The sequence below is a fragment of the Melanotaenia boesemani genome, chromosome 15 (assembly GCF_017639745.1).
Source record: "Melanotaenia boesemani isolate fMelBoe1 chromosome 15, fMelBoe1.pri, whole genome shotgun sequence".
In the NCBI taxonomy this organism is placed as follows: Eukaryota; Metazoa; Chordata; class Actinopteri; order Atheriniformes; family Melanotaeniidae; genus Melanotaenia; species Melanotaenia boesemani.
In genome coordinates, this window is record NC_055696.1 from 23376152 (window position 1) to 23392462 (window position 16311).

At 41.3% G+C, this 16311-nt stretch overlaps 1 protein-coding gene across 2 annotated transcripts in view; it reads left to right on the forward strand.

The window, feature by feature from the left end:
* Positions 1-6900, forward strand: part of esama (endothelial cell adhesion molecule a) — a 77538-nt gene extending 70638 nt beyond the window's left edge. The window contains exons 4-7 of one of the 2 annotated variants that reach the window (XM_042008657.1): positions 82-237; positions 2086-2208; positions 2421-2472; positions 3574-6900. In XM_042008657.1, coding sequence (XP_041864591.1) covers positions 82-237; positions 2086-2208; positions 2421-2472; positions 3574-4111 — 869 coding nt within the window. In that variant the 3' untranslated portion in view covers positions 4112-6900. Of the gene's footprint in view, positions 1-81; positions 238-2085; positions 2209-2333; positions 2473-3573 lie in introns of both variants that reach the window. The other variant, XM_042008656.1, reaches the window with a different exon arrangement.
* Positions 6901-16311: the final 9411 nt, after the last annotated feature.

Here is a 16311-nt window from a genome sequence, read left to right on the forward strand (position 1 = left end):
ATAGCTGGACTGATTCTATCCACTATGAAAGAAGGAATCCAAACATTATCTTTAAGATCATTCCTCTGCTTTTGTCTCCAGTTCCTCCCGCTGTTCCCAAGTGCTCCATGTCAGGAAAACCAGTGTTGAAAGGAAATGTGACATTGAGCTGCCAGTCCAGCACTGGGAAACCCATTCCCCTGTACAAGTGGAAGAAAACCAGCCCCACATCCGAGGTCTTTTTCTCACCCATGGCCAGTAAGTGGCTCATTATGTAACTTATAAGTAATATTATCCAAAAATCTCTATTTACATGCAGTCATGTGAAAAAAAAAGTTTAGTCAGTTTGCAGGTGTGTTAACAGAATGCCAAGGAGGAAAGACATCAGCAACAGTGTTAGCGAGGCAGCTGTTGCTGCACATCAACCTGGGGAGGGAGTAAGATCATTTACCAACCTCAAGTCCCAACCACAATGAGGAAGATGATTCACAAGTAGGAAACATTCAGCCAACCTCACAGCAAATCTTCCAGTTTTAATAGTTTTTTTTCCCCTTTCTTAAAAACAAACATACTGCTAATGACAGAATATAAGTTTGGCTTTTAATCCGTTCTGTGAGTTTTCATACACAAAGAAAAACATAACTCCAACTTTGATGCCTGAGGGGAAAACAAAATGCCTAGAAAATGTCTATAGCTACCAGGGAGTTTTTTTCTTAATATTAATATAGAACGCTGTGTGACTTCAAAGTTACTTAAAAACATAAATAAATAAAAGTGCCTCGTTTTGGAAAAATAAAAAGTTTAATTTTTTTTCAGTGTTTTTTTTAAAAACTATTGTTTCTGCATGAAAGTGTTCCTCATGGAGACCCCCCTAAAAAAAAAAAAAAAAAAAAACAACTTGTTAACATGAATTAAGTCAGGCTTTTCCACCGTATGAATGAAAATTATTCCTCTGAAGTTGGTTGTCTCTGCTGTCCTGTTTATTTCGTACGAAGCAGCATTTCTCAGGTGATGAATTTCTTCCTCACCAACCGCAGATTAAAACAGAAAAACATCCAAGAAAATGCTAAAACTGCAAATACGAATTAATGGCTAAAAATAGATTCTTTGTCCAGTCTTACTTCAGCCCCTGCACGGCCTCAGTGGTAGGGATGGGAGATAAAAGTAGTTTTTTTAGATGCAACAAAAGCCTAAAAAAGCAGATTTAACTGTTTAAATGTTGAGAAACACAAAAGGTGGCGCTTAAACTGCAGAAGTCCAGAATGAACTGATCTCTGATGCAGATCAAAGAGGCAAACTCTGGTCCACTTATTAACAGAGCTTTTGGTTCACTTCAAGGAAATCAAGTAGAGGAGTTAGTACAACACAAAGGCCGTTGTGGGTTTGATGCAAGGCATTGTGGGTAAACAGAACCAAAACACACATGCATATCGGACTATAGCTGGCTGCAGCTGGGGGAAATGACTCGTGAGTTCTCAAAGACAAACGATCAACCCAAAACCACCGCTTGATGCAGCTCCATGCTTTGCTCTGATGTGGAGGAAACAGAACACCTGAGCCAGTTTTCCTCTTCGTTGTTTGTCACAACAAATATAAGTAACTATGTTTCACTCAGAGAGTCGTAGTAGTCATCATACAAGAAAAAACCCTCCATAAACAACTGCCATCTGAAATGTAATCCAATCGAATTGTGGGGTGCCTAAAGATTCTCCACCCCTATCCTATCAGTTAGCATGTTAATTGTTGAGGTTCATAACAGTGCAATTAGAAAAAGACTAAAACATGCTGTATTTGGTCAAATGGTTACCATAAGAAACCTCTTTGCTCTAACAAGAACATGGCAGCTTAAAGATACTGCAACACAGAATATACGGCACTTTTACAAGGTATTAAGTCACATGGTGTTCATCCAAGGCTGTGTTGACCTAATTTTCAGACCCGATTAGCACTGGATGACTTTTTATGATGCTTCAGTGAGTAAAGCTGCATCTTTTACATGACTACATTTATTAGCATGGATGACATCAGAGCTGACAACATTAAATGATGATTTACGATTAGAGCTCTGAAATGACTGAATGTTTAACTGCTGTCATCCTGTTTTAGATGAAAAAACCGGCACTCTGAAGCTGAGCAACCTGAGCAGTAACATGTCCGGGAAGTATGTGTGCACGGCCAGCAACGAAGCTGGATCAGAGAGCTGCTTCATCAACCTGGAGGTCATCAGCTGTACGTAACCCACGGCAACACAAGCTGTGATAACACTAATGTGCTGCTGTTGCTCGTGTTTACTGCTGCGCTGTGTGGACATGCTTTCTAATGACATGCTATCATTGTATGCTCCGTTACTCCAGCCAGCAAAGTGGGAGTGATTGTTGGTGCAACAGTGGGCTCAGTGCTCGGCTTCATCTTCCTCCTCTTCGTCTGCTGTGCTTTCCTAGTGTTTTTCAGGAGGCGGAGAGACAATGAGGATGACTTGGCCAACGAAATCAAGTGAGTTCATGTAGCATTTATCTCTTTACAGGGGTTGCCTGAAAAAGGTGTGGTTCTAATAATTTATTGATGGTGGAGGTAGGCAAGGGACACAGACAAGGAAAAAGGGTGGTGTTTATAAATGCAACCTAAAGTTTAGGACATAATTAGCTTTACAAGTTAAATGATCAGAATCTGTAAAAGCAAAGAGCTTGTGTTATATTTTTCTTTACTCTGCATCACATGGCTGCCCAAACACACTCCACTGATAAAGAGAACAACCTCATTGGAGTCAGATCGTTTCTTCAGCATTCTTGGCTTTTTACTTCGTCGTCACATCTGGGGGTTTCCTGACTTTTACATCCAATTCAGAAAATGTAAACAGCTTGGACAAACACAGACATCACATAGAAATACATTACATGCTGCATTCACTTGCACAAGTTTACTTAGGTAAAGGTCAGTTTATGCTATTCTTGGGGTAGCACCTTGGGGGACAGCCAGATTTTAGGGGTGCCCATGCCCCTCCTTTCCACCCCTCTGGCCCTGCCCTTGGATAGACATAGTTATCTAGAAGCAGAAAAATAATTTGATGGTGGTCCTTTATTACAATGAATCAGTTATTTTATGTTTTATTCCTCTCCAGTTTGGGTAAACAACCACAGTTCTGTAAACTCTGGAAACCAGAAAGATGTATTCCCATGATAAAAACCAAACAGCTAGCTAGCTAGTTGCTAGTCCAAGGCTGATTTTGAAAAATTTCCCTCAAGAAAATGCAGCGTTGGAGCACTAAAAGACCTGAGAGATTTTCAGAAAATAGCTCTGCTATTTTTTGTGTGTGACAAGACAGTCCAGAGTTAATAGAGAATAAGACATGGACCATACACATAAACTCGTGGACAAAAACTGTTATAATAACTGAGGCAGTACAGTCTGATCTTATATTTCTATACCACATGTTTAGATAAACACTTTTCTTCAAAGAAAAATAAGACATTGTGGTTGTTAGAAATGCTTCTTAAAAATGTATCATCAGTTTTCAGTTTGGATCAATGCTACTGATTCATTGAATCTGAATGTGTTGTTCCTCTTCTTACACCCTCATGTCCCCCTCACCTCCAGGGAGGACGCTCAGGCCCCCAAGCGAGTGTCCTGGGCAAAGAGCGGCATGGGTTCTGACGTCATCTCCAAGAATGGCACGCTGTCCTCCATCGCCTCCAGCCCCCACCACAAAGAGCCCTCACACCACCACAACAACCACCACCACCACCTGCAGCAGTACCCCCAGCATCCCGCCTCAGACACCGCCTCCATCATTACTGCCACAGGCAGCATGGCCGGCTACAGGCCCTCCCGTCACCAGGGGGCTTCCACTCCCACCCACTACAACTACAACAACACCACCACCCTGCCACGCGGACAGCCCGTCTCCGCCGAGGCCGTCACCAACGGCAACTCCCTGCCGGTGCAGGAGCGCTACACCCCGCTGCCCCAGTCATCGGCGCTGCCACAGACCTTCGGCCAGCCTCAGATGCAGCGCCAAGTGGCTCCGCCACCACCGCCACTGCCCACCTCCACCATCACAGCCTCCAACATCAGCCGCATGGGAGGGGTGCCCATCATGGTGCCTGCACAGAACCAGGCAGGCTCTCTGGTGTAACAGCTGGTTTATTTTTTTCTTCTTTTTTCGTAAAGGGAACGCTTCGTTTTATTACAGTTTAGCAAAGAAGTGCAGGACGTCCTGCTTCATGCTTTTAAGCCATGGGACATGCCGTTTACTCACTTTAAACTTACTTTATATAAATCTTTATATTCTGTTTTCACTGTATATGTTGGAATGGCTTTCATCCTGTATCCTGTTTTCTACTTTAAAGCATTTTTTATGTTTTCTTTTGTTATCTTATGGTGTTAAACCGTCCGAAGTTTTCACCCCGCCGTTCTCTGGAGCAGCCGGAGGTTTTTATCTTCATCCATCCTTCATTGTTACTACCTGAAGCAGGACTCAGAGACCAACGCAGGTTTAAGCACATGGTTTTAGTTCTGTTCAGAGTGGAGAATGTGGCTCAAAGATTGTGAAGATTAATGTATAAATGAGAATATTTCTGCAGCAGATGTATGAGAGCACAGAAAAGACAATGTAATGTATCTTTATGGTCAATTATGGCACCCGAAAATATCATAATCCTTTTGTTTTTTTTTAAAGTGGGGGCTTGTTTCATTTCATTTTATAAAATGCTCTTAGATAAATCTTTAAAGATGGATTAGCGAAAGCTTCTTATGATATTGAGAACTATCCAGAACTGCACTGCTATAACTTTGCTAATATGAATTTTCACTCTTACGTAGCGGAACGTTAAAGTTTCCTGCAGCATTGAAGTTGTAAATAAGATATTTATTAGGTGTTAGATGAGAGGGGCAAGGTGTTTGCCTGCAACACTGGATACTGAACCAAAGATGTACAGTATGCCTCACATCTTTACGTCAACATCCATGCGTTGTAGCTTTGGTTCTAAGTGTAGAGAAAAGGAAGGAAGGATGAAAAGAGGTTTAAATCAGAATTTTCCTTTAATGCCAAAGGCTTTAGTTTTTTGTTTTGATTTTTTTTTTTTTCAAACCTAACATTCAACAGGCGGAAAATGGGGACAGTTACTCCAAGAAAAAGCTGATTTAGCTCTCTGATCCAGAGATACCCTCAAGATCACTGGTCACTTAACTTTATGTATGAATTTGTTCATTTAAAAACAGATTTGTTGGTTTCATGTAAATAAACTAACACACGGGTTCTAGGCTGAAAATAAACAATATGACGTTTCCAGATGGCTTCTTCACATTTTCCAGGGCCCCAAAATTCCCAGATGAAGTCTGACAATGGAACCGGAATCTGTTGTAAAAGACGGAATATGGTGAAATTCACTCGTATGTGGGTGCGATATGTTACCTCCATCACGCTGAGGGTTTTTACATGGTGCCAGAGCCAAATGAACAAAAAAATAAATAAAAAATAGATGAGTTGAATGCATATTGACCCCCCCAGTCAAAAGTTCAGCAGAGGCCAAAAGGCCGACACAAACAACAAAGCTGTCCAAAAAAATAAGACATTCAACACAACGTGGCTCTAGAATAAAGAAAAAGCTGCATCTGTTTGTGGTGAAGGATTAAAGCTTGTTACAACCTCCGCAAGAACAGAGAACTTTGATTGTTCTAAATGTGTAAGAATAAAAAGTTCTTCCAGTTTTACCAGAAATTTCTTCCCTGGTTGGGCGGAGTCCATGTTGTTGCATAAATTGTCATAATTCCTCACTTCCTCCATTAAACCTTCAACAGAAAATTCTTAAATAACTTCCCACTTTTCCACATTTTCCACATTTCCAAATTTCCAACTAATAACACAATAGTTCTCGGACGGCACACGAGAAAAAAGTTTTGCCTGGACGATGTGTCGTCTACGAGAGAAGACGAGAGCAGCCTTCATCAAACTCTGAAAAAAACGGATATTTTTGTCTGGTTAAGCATTCGGCTCATACTCAGAAGCTACAGCTCCGCGTTCAAATCCCAGCCTGGGACCCTTTGCTGCAGGTCACCTCCTTTTTTCTGACACCTTTCCTTTCTACCGACTGTCCAACAAAAGGCCTCTAGAACCTTCAGACCCCTGCAAACGATGAGCTCAGTAATAAAAACACAAAATTCAGGGGAATAAAATAAAGTGGAGTTCATCAGACCCTAATATTTGGAGATTTTTGCACATTTACACTCAGTGACTCCATAACAGAAATTTCTAATATAAATTTAGAATGAAAATTAAAGTATTACTTTTCTGTTTTGTCATTATTTTACCTTTTTGAGTGTAACATTAATTTTCCATTCGGACTGATTAAAAAAGAAAAAACAGGGTGGTAGCATCTGTTCTGCTGTATTGTCGTTACACTGGATTACGTGTTTGTTATTTAGCTTTTTGCTGTGTACACAGAGCATTTTCCACCGACTGCGGGGCACAGCTGAACTGTGACGCTTTGTTGGGTTTTGCTTATTTTTAAGGTGTTTAATGTGACTGGAAAGAGTTGCTGACAACAGATCCATGAGGAGGATTTATTAATTAACAGACTGTGTTTGAAAGTGTGAATGGGTCATTTAAAAATGTACATTAGGAATATTGAAATGTATTCAAGACAAGTCTTTATTTTTCTACAGCAGAGTATGAGAGCACGAAGAGAATTACTTTATAAAGTGGTAAATCTTTTATGAACTAAAAAAGTGCTCACTGTCACACAGTTATAAACCAGGATGGATTTTATAACTTCTGTGGACAAACTGGTGGCCAAATGTTAGTTTTTTTTTTTCATACAGGCGACCTAAACTGCAGACTTTAGGGTGCAGTGTGCACTTGTATCCTCCATATTTATGTTCATGGAAAATGCCTTGTATAATATTTTCAATTAAAATATAAATGAGCAATTGTCTGCAAGTTTGTTTTTCTGTCCAAAAGCTTAAGATGTTGCCATTTTGTCAAAATTAAACCACTGAAGGACTTTTTGATGATTTTATATTCATTGTTGCTTTCAAAACAACCACAGAAAGACTGATGAAGGGAAGACTTGTAACTGATGCAGAAGTTAAACAAGCTGAAAGCCATGCAGATGCAAAACAGCTGCAAAAATTAAAAATTTAAAAATTAGATGTCACTGTGCCATCAAACAAGTCCAGCATGCAGTTTTAAGGTCAGAAAGTTGCGGAGTGCATCTTTAAATCTGGCTCTCTGTGTACTACACTCCCCTTCCCTCTTTACATAGTGGTTTGGTCCTAGTCTTTAGCTCATTGACCGCACGATGTGCCTATCAAAATTAAGTCGCTCCCCTTCTGATGATTCAGCTCTCTTAGACAGGAATCGGTTCTTGTACACCACAAAGAATCGGATCTTAGAGCCGGCTCTAAATCACATGACACATCACTGAAAACATGTGGAATCATATTTATTTATCACATTAATAAAGCATTGCAAAACGTGGCTAAATCTGATGGCAACTACAGTCCATGTATATATATATAGATATATATATATCTATATATATATACATATATATATATTTATATATATCTTTAAAGATATAGATATATATTTAAAGATGCAAATGATCCACAGAAATAATAAGACATAAAATTGTCACATTATTCAGTACTGTTAACATTTTTATTAGCTTTGCTCTTATATGTAAAGCTAAATGGGTTATTTCCACACCTCTTTGATGGGGTCCATAAGGAAAGATAAACTGCTTTTTTCTAAACTAAAAACAAAGAAAAATACTGTTTACTAGATTACTCACCTGTAATTCAACAATAAATCCCACACAGGTGAATATGAAAGGTGTTGAGTTCTGTTATTTTTCTTCATTTTATAAAAGCACCAGTAAACCTGTTTGTTATTTTTGTTGCTCGGCAGTGATATCTGCTACATGCTAACTTGCATTAATGAAATCTGATGCAATCTCTTCACAAGTGGTTCTTCACGATGCAAACCCGTCCTCTTCTGGCCACTAAGGAGGAAATATTATTGATAAAGATCATTTCTCTGAACAACTTATAAGAAGTTAGGAGACTAAATAATGCACAAGTAAATCATTGGTGCTGTAGTGTATGTGACTACATCTTGGGTAGTAATTAAGTTAATACATAAAAACTTATAAAAACGTATTTTATTGTGTACTTTTGTATACCAGAACACGCAGTTAAACTGTAGTTGTTTCAGTTTTAAACCACCAGGTGGCAGCAAAGAAGCTTTGTATGAATCCTTTGCCTTAAAATATAAACATCAATCAATGAAAATAACTTAGTTAATAAAGTTGATAAAAACACTTTTCAAAGTTAAAAATGATTAAGTCGTAGCAGATCCGGTATGAGGAGAAATTAATAAATCATTCATCATAGATAAAATAGGATAAATAAAGGATAAATAAATTAAGGATTGCTCACTATGACAGATATACGGAATCAGACTGTTAATCTAATCTGTTCATCTGAGTGAGAAGCAAACTGGTCAGATTACAATCTGATTACTGTGATTAAAACACAAATAAAATTAACACATTTTAAATTAAATCAGAGTTCTTGACTTTAGATCTTTTATACTCTGTGTCACTGATCTACCACATGCCTAATAAACTCCTAATCTGTCCCCACCTGTAGCAGCAAATCAGCTGAAACCAAGTTGAAACATGAAGAAGTCAACAGGACGTGAAACTGAGCCACATGCTAATGTGCTGAGTTTCACATTTACTGTCTTCACATTTACAACTGAACTCTTTTCCATTCGTCCAACTACAGACGATACGAGCCCTCGTCATGAGATCCACAATCTTACAAAGAGGAGTTCTGATAAAAATCTATCACCTAGTACCAAGAAGACTAAAGAACTGGTTCTGGACTTCAGGGAACACAAAACTGACCCAATTCCCATCTTCATCAACAGTGAGTAGGTGGTGCACCAGTTTCTATAAGTCATAGAAAATCTACAACACAGCTCAGGACGTCATCGACTGCCCTCTCTCTTCCCCACAGCACCTGGTAAACAACCATCACCGCTCCAGAGCAATAAACACCATCAAGGACCTTTCACAACCTGGACATCACTCATTTGACCTTCTGCCCCCACGGAGTACCTTTCAACCCGTGCTCTGTTTCTTTCCCCAACTGTACAGCCATTTATGGTGTTTTTACTCCAACTTATTTTTGTAGGTTTTAAGATTCTTTGATTGTATTGCATCTATAAGAGAGCACCCGTAGTTCTGTTGAATCTCTAACAATGACAAGGAATCTTATGTGTTACTCTAGATAAGATTATCTGATCCTTCCTCAAACTACTAACGATGGACGATTTGATTGACAAACTGTTTCATTTAAAGACTTGTAGCCTAATACAACATCTTTGAACACAACTAAAGAATACTCTTTCTAAAAAAGAAGCATGTGAACGCTCATGGTCCTTTAAGTTAAATGACTGAAAGCTTAAATTAAGAATTATTTGAAGAACTGACCTGCATCAGATTTATGTTCTTTCATTTTGAAATGTGTTAAGTCAACATTTGAATGTGATTCTTTTTTAAAAACCATTGTAGAAGAAAAGAAAAACACGTCAGCTGAGTAATCCACTTTTCTTCTGAATATTTTGTAGTTTTAACAAAATCTGGAAGGAGGTACAATCTGTACGTGTGAAGGTTCCATCAAAATCAGTGTTAAAAACTCTAGAAAAAAAGTTTAAAGGTTTATTAATTTATAAAAAAAAGACATGAAAATGTTCTCTTTCTGACCATCCTTATTAATGAGATGAATGTTTCGTGTTTGTGGCTTTAACCTTGAATCTTGAATTATGTTGAAGTTATGGATGTCCAACAAAAAAACGTACCAGACGACTTCAGTCAGTGTCACAATGAATATTGTATATAAACTGTACATTTGTCCTTACAACGGATAAAAACATTCAGCAACAGGCTCTAAAATGTTAAGAGGAAACGAAGGTTCGAGGAAGATTGCCCAAAGGTTACAACTGAAATCTTCAGCGAAAGTTTATGTACTATTTCTTGTCCAAAATCAGTATTACTGCCAGCATTCGACCCGCTCCCTCTAAAATAGAGCATCTTCATCGCTGTACCCAGCCCACAAGTCCAGGAGGCGACCCGAAGGCCTCTTTCAATGTGTGAAAGAATCATAAATGAAAGCAACTCCAGAATAAGCGAAGCTTAGAGCTTCAATAATTAATGTTCAACACCCTGGATGTGATAGTCAGGGTGCAGACATGTAATATTTATAATAATAATAATAATAATAAATTTTATTTCAAGGCGCCTTTCAAGACCCAAGGTCACCTCACAAAAGACAATTAAAATCAGTTAAAACATAAAACAAAACATCAAAACAAACATCATGCAGCAGACAGTTAAAAACATTAAGGTGAGAAGGCCAGTTTAAACAGATGAGTTTTAAGTTGTGATTTGAATGATGGAAGTGAGTCGATGTTACGGAGTTCAGGTGGGAGTGTGTTCCAGAGCTGGGGAGCAGAGCGACTGAAGGCTCTGCTCCCCATGGTGGTGAGACGGGCACGGGGCACAGAAAGGTGAATGGAGGAAGATGATCTGAGAGTGCGGGAGGGAGTAGCTATATGGAGTAGGTCTGACAGATATGGAGGGGCCAGATTATGGAGACATTTGAAGGTGAAAAGCAGGATCTTGTAGTTGATTCTGAATTTTATTGGGAGCCAGTGAAGTTGTTTGAGAACCGGTGTGATGTGTTGAAAAGAAGGTGTGCAAGTGATAATCCGGGCAGCAGAGTTCTGAAGAAGCTGTAGTTTATGAAGTGATTTATCGGGGAGACCAAAAAGAAGTGAATTGCAATAATCGATTCTTGAGGTGACCAGACTGTGGACGAGGATAGCTGCAGCATGTGGAGTGAGAGATGAACGCAAGCGGTTGATATTTCGGAGGTGGAAGTAGGCAGACCGAGTGATGCTATTAATGTGTGAATGAAATGAAAGGGTGCTATCGAAAATGACGCCGAGACTTTTTACCTGAGGGGAGGGGAGAATAGAAGAGCTGTCAATGTTAACAGAGAAACTGTGAGATTTGGTTAAAGTGGTGGGTGTGCCGACAAGGAGAACTTCTGTTTTGCTGCTGTTGAGTTTAAGAAAATTGGAAGAGAACCATGTCTTGATTTCAAGAAGACAGTCAGAGAGGGATGAAGGCGGAACAGAAGAATTTGGTTTTGATGAGATGTAGAGCTGTGTATCGTCTGCATAAGAGTGAAAGTTGATATTGTATTTGCGGAAAATGTGACCAAGCGGGAGGATATAAATGATAAACAGAAGAGGCCCCAGGACAGAACCTTGGGGTACACCGGCTGTTACGGGGAGTGATTGTGATGAATGATCCTTAATGTGAATGAACTGTGTGCGGTCGGACAGGTATGAAGTGAACCAGGTAAGAGGAGTATGAGAGACGCCGATGGATGCCAGTCTATTAAGGAGGGTGCTGTGAGAAATGGTGTCAAATGCTGCAGTAAGATCGAGGAGAATAAGGATGGTGATGAGGCCGGAATCAGCTGCCATCAGAAGGTCATTTGTTATTTTCAGAAGAGCTGATTCTGTGCTGTGGAGTGGACGAAAGCCGGACTGGAAGTGTTCAAACAGATTATTGATAGAGAGGTGTTGGTGAAGCTGGGAGGCAACAACCTTTTCAAGGATTTTGGAGATGAAGGGAAGATTGGAAATTGGACGGAGGTTATTAGGGTCAGATGGATCAGCGCCAGGTTTTTTTAAGATCGGTGTGACGGCAGCTGATTTGAAGGCCAGTGGAACATGTCCGGTCATGAGGGAGGAGTGAATTATGGCAGTGATGTGTGGAGAGAGTGAGGAGAGACAGGACTTTACCAAGACTGTTGGGATCGGGTCAAGTGGGCTGGTGGAAGGTTTGGCTTTCCGAATCAGTTCAGATATGTCAGTTTGAGAAGGAAGGGTGAAGCTTGAGAATGAATGAATGATGGAGAAAGATGGAGGAAGAAAGTCTGCAGTGGAAGCTGCAGCTCCTTCGGAAGTGAGTTGTTGGTGGATGTTGTCGATTTTTGAAGTGAAGTAGGACAAAAGGAAGTTACAGAAGTCAGTTGAGTTGAGATGTGAGGGAAAAGAGTCCGGGGGTCTTGTAATTTTATTGAACAGAGAAAAGAGGGATTTGGAATTTCCTTCATTAGTGCAGATAATAGCAGAGTAGTATGCAGATTTAGTTGATCTAATGCAGTCTTTGTATAGAAGAATGTGATTATTATACATATCTTTATGGATACTGAGTCCAGTTTTCTTGGCAAGGCGTTCAAGCCGGCGCCCTTTAGCTTTGAGTTTGCGGAGGGAAGGAGTGAACCATGGAGCAGAACGGGAAAAGGAAACATGTCTGTGTTTGATTGGAGCAAAAGTGTTAAGTAGATTATAGAGGTTCTTGTTATAGTTACAGACTAATATATCTGGAGACGAGATACTGCTTACAGTGGGGAGGTTGTTTATGGCAGATGAAAATGTATCCGGATTAATGTCCTTGATTTTCCTGAAAGAAATGTAACGGAGAGGGTGGATTTTGGAAAGAGACACACTTATGTTGAAAGAAATAAGTTTGTGGTCAGAGAGGGGGAAATGATGAGCTTTACAGTCATTAGGTGTTAAACCGGAGCAGCAAACCAAGTCCAGAATATGATTTTTACAGTGAGTGGGGAAGTTTATGTATTGATGTAGTCCAAAACTGTTCAGGCAGGACCCAAAGTCTCTGGAGAGGAGATTATTGCTGTTGTCCATATGAATGTTCAGATAGCCAAGAATGATCAGGTTTGGAGAGAGTGAGGACAGGTACGCCAGGATAGATGCAAAATCATTTAAAAAGTCCTTATTGGGTTTAGGAGGTCGGTACACAGTACATAAAATAGTTGGAGTCGGACCACATAGTTGAGACACTGTGTATTCAAATGAATTAATCTCAGGAGCTTCAAGTGGCTTTACTTTCCACTGCTGGCGGTGAATCATCGCGAGACCGCCTCCTCTACCTGAGCTGCGAGATTTCGATATGTAAACAAACCCAGGCGGAGTGGCTGCGTTGAGGTGGACAAAGTCATTCGGCTGTTGCCATGTTTCAGTTAAAAAGAGAAAATCCAACTTACAGTCTGAGATGAGATCCTGGATGAGATCTCCCTTGTTTGTAAGTGAACGGATGTTTAACAATCCGAGGTTAAGAGTGGTGGTGGAGTTAGCCGACCAGGCCTGGCGGGCAAACCCGGAGTGGTCAGCGCTACAACACCTCTTCAGGTTGCCGGGATTAACCCCTCGCTGGCGGGGTCTCGGTGAACAGGAGCGGCGGGTCAGATCCGTGAAGCCGGTGACAGGGACGAGGCAGACCTCAGGTGGATCCAGGGAACGCCAAGAGACCGAGAAGGGATGGACTGATGATCCGGATTCTCTCTGGGAACATGGTGAGAAGCGAGCCAGGGATGCCTTCAGCTTCACCATGTTACCGCCGCGTTTGCCGCGTTTGCGATGGCGTTTCTGACGTAGGAAGAAGGCCGACGCCCTGAACAGGTGAGCCGGAATGCCCGATAACAGCGGAGGAAGAGTTTTGTGATGATTGTAAGAACCCGGTAAGACTCTCACATCATACCGAAGATCAATAAGAAACTGACGGTTGTACATCAGCAGAGACTCCGCAGGGAGAGAGCCAAAACTTAAAACCAGTAAGATCCAGACAGAGAGCAACAGACGAGCAGCCACATACACCGGCGCCATCTTGAGATGGACTATTTAGCTCAATATTTAGTTGCAGAGCTTAACTGTTGTGGTCCCTTGATGTGCAAGGACAAATGCACCATCAGTGTTCACCAAGCAATTTAACTGCACAGTTCAATACAATTTAACATCAGTCAGCAACCATAGCTAAATCAGATTCAGTGAGTTTCACCTGACATGTCACATCCTCTCATGACATGTTTGCTGCCCAAAAGTAACAAATATGTACTAGAATAATTTTCCAGTTATTCACATTTACAATAGTCCATTTAAATTCTTATCTTTATGGAGAACAGACTGTTGGTTGGACTGATGAACATCTGAATGCTGACAAACATTTCACGGTGTGAGGAACAGCAGCCCCATGTGATTTCTGGTGCCATCCTTAAGCAGTGACTTGGAAAAGCTAAGTCTTAAATCCTGAAAGGACCAGAATCTTCCACCTCAGACCAAAATGAAGCAATCTTCAGGTCAGGAGAGAAACCTGCTGAGGCCCCATTTCTCCCACTGTCTCAACTAAATCTAGTCAACTTGAAGGAAACTCCTGCAAACCACAGAGGGTAAAGACCTGCGAGTCTACCTGCACGAGTCCACCGAGCAAAGGCACGAGCTTAAACCTTCTCACAACTAAATCAGCGTACAATGTGCTTCAAACCCATCCCCGTCAGACATGAAATGGGTACAGCAAAACCCGTCCTTTCCAATGGCATGCACGTCGGCCACATCCTCTGTTACCTTCGGTCTCTGAAATTGTCAGTCCGCAGTGAACAAAACAGAATTAATCAGTTCATTGATAAATCTGTCTGACATTCAGGTCCTAGCCCTGACTGAGACCTGGATCCGTCCAGAAAACACAGCTACTCCAGCTGCCCTTTCTGTCAATGCAGAATTTACTCAGATTCTGCGGTCAACACCTCACTCTGCTGGACGAGAAGATGGTACGGGCATTCTTATTTCTAAAAAGTGGAACTTTACGTCTCTCCGTCCTATGGCTAACTGCTCATCACTTGAGTATCACACAGTAAAGGTCTCTACACCCATCACTGCATACATTCTGGTCACTTACCGCCCTCTGAGTGGCAATATAGACGAGTTTGTCTCTGAAATGGACATGATTCTCTCTGACATTCCCGATGATGACACAACCGCTAATTGCCATGAGAGGGATGAACATTCACAATGGCAAACCACAAGCAATTCACTTTCTGGCTCTCATCTACTCTTTTAATCTCAAACTGCTACAGACTCCTCCAACACACAAAACTGGCAATACTCTTGACTTGGCACTGACCAGAAACTGCTCCACAGCCAACCTGTCAGTCACCCCACTGCACCTCTCAGACCACTTCCTGGTTAAATTCTCTGTCTTCCTTCCTCATGTCACTCAAGCGGCTCCAAAAATGGTGTCCTACCGCAGAAACTTGAGATCCCTCAGACCTACACAGCTGTCTGATGAGGTTTACTCTACCCTCCCTTTCCACTCAGACTTCTCCTTATTGTCTGTTAATGAGACTATAGAAACACTCTGCTCCTCTCTTGCCTCCTCTCTAGACAAACTGTCATCTGGTGTCAAAACCAGCTAGACAAAATCCTCCCAGTCCATGGCTCACAGAGGTTCTAAGGAATAACGGAGCCGGACTCAGGGCTGCAGAAAGAAAGTGGCACAAATCAAAAGAACACACTGACTTGTCTGAGTACCAGCAAAAACCTGAAACTTTCACATCCAGTCTAAAGGTGGCTAAGATAGCCTTTTATCAGAACAAGATCCGCAATGCTCCCAACACACGACAACTGTTCATGGTGTTTAACTCTTCAATCTCCACCACCTGCTCAACCACCCACTGTGCTGACTGCAGAAATGTCTGCTTCCTACTTCACTGAAGAGGTCGCTACCATCAGTAACCAATTCACTGAGCCTGACCAACTTAGCCTTACCAAACCAGCTACTGGTTCCTTACTCTGCTCTTTCCACTCTCTAAACGAGGACGAAGTCTCTAAACTTCTAGTCAGCTCACAACCCACAACCTATCCTCTTGATCCTTTTCCTTCTGACATCCTGCAGAGCATTCTATCTACAATCATAACTGCTGTAACCCATATTATCAACTCCTCAGGGCTCGGTGCTTTGCCCTCTTCTCTTTTCACTATACACCTCCTCACTCGGTGCAATCATTAGCTCTCATGGTTTTTCCTACCACTGCTTTGCAGATGACACTCAGCTTTTCCTTTCTTTCCCACCTGACGACACAACCGTCTCAATGCGAATATCAGCATGCCTTGCTGATATCTCTGCATGGATGAAGGATCGCTGCCTTTAGCTAAATCTGTCTAAGACCAAGCCTATTGTCTTTCCAGCCAATCCTTCTTTACCGCCACAGAGAAGCGTGCAGCTCAACTCTATCACCCTTGTGCCTACATCTTCTACCAGGAATCTTGGTGTCATGGTAGACAACCAGCTGACCTTTAAGGACCATGTTGCCCTGGTTGCCTGGTCTTGCCGATTTGCTCTCTACAACATCAAGAGGATCAGACCCTACCTGACCGAACACATGGCACAGCTCCTG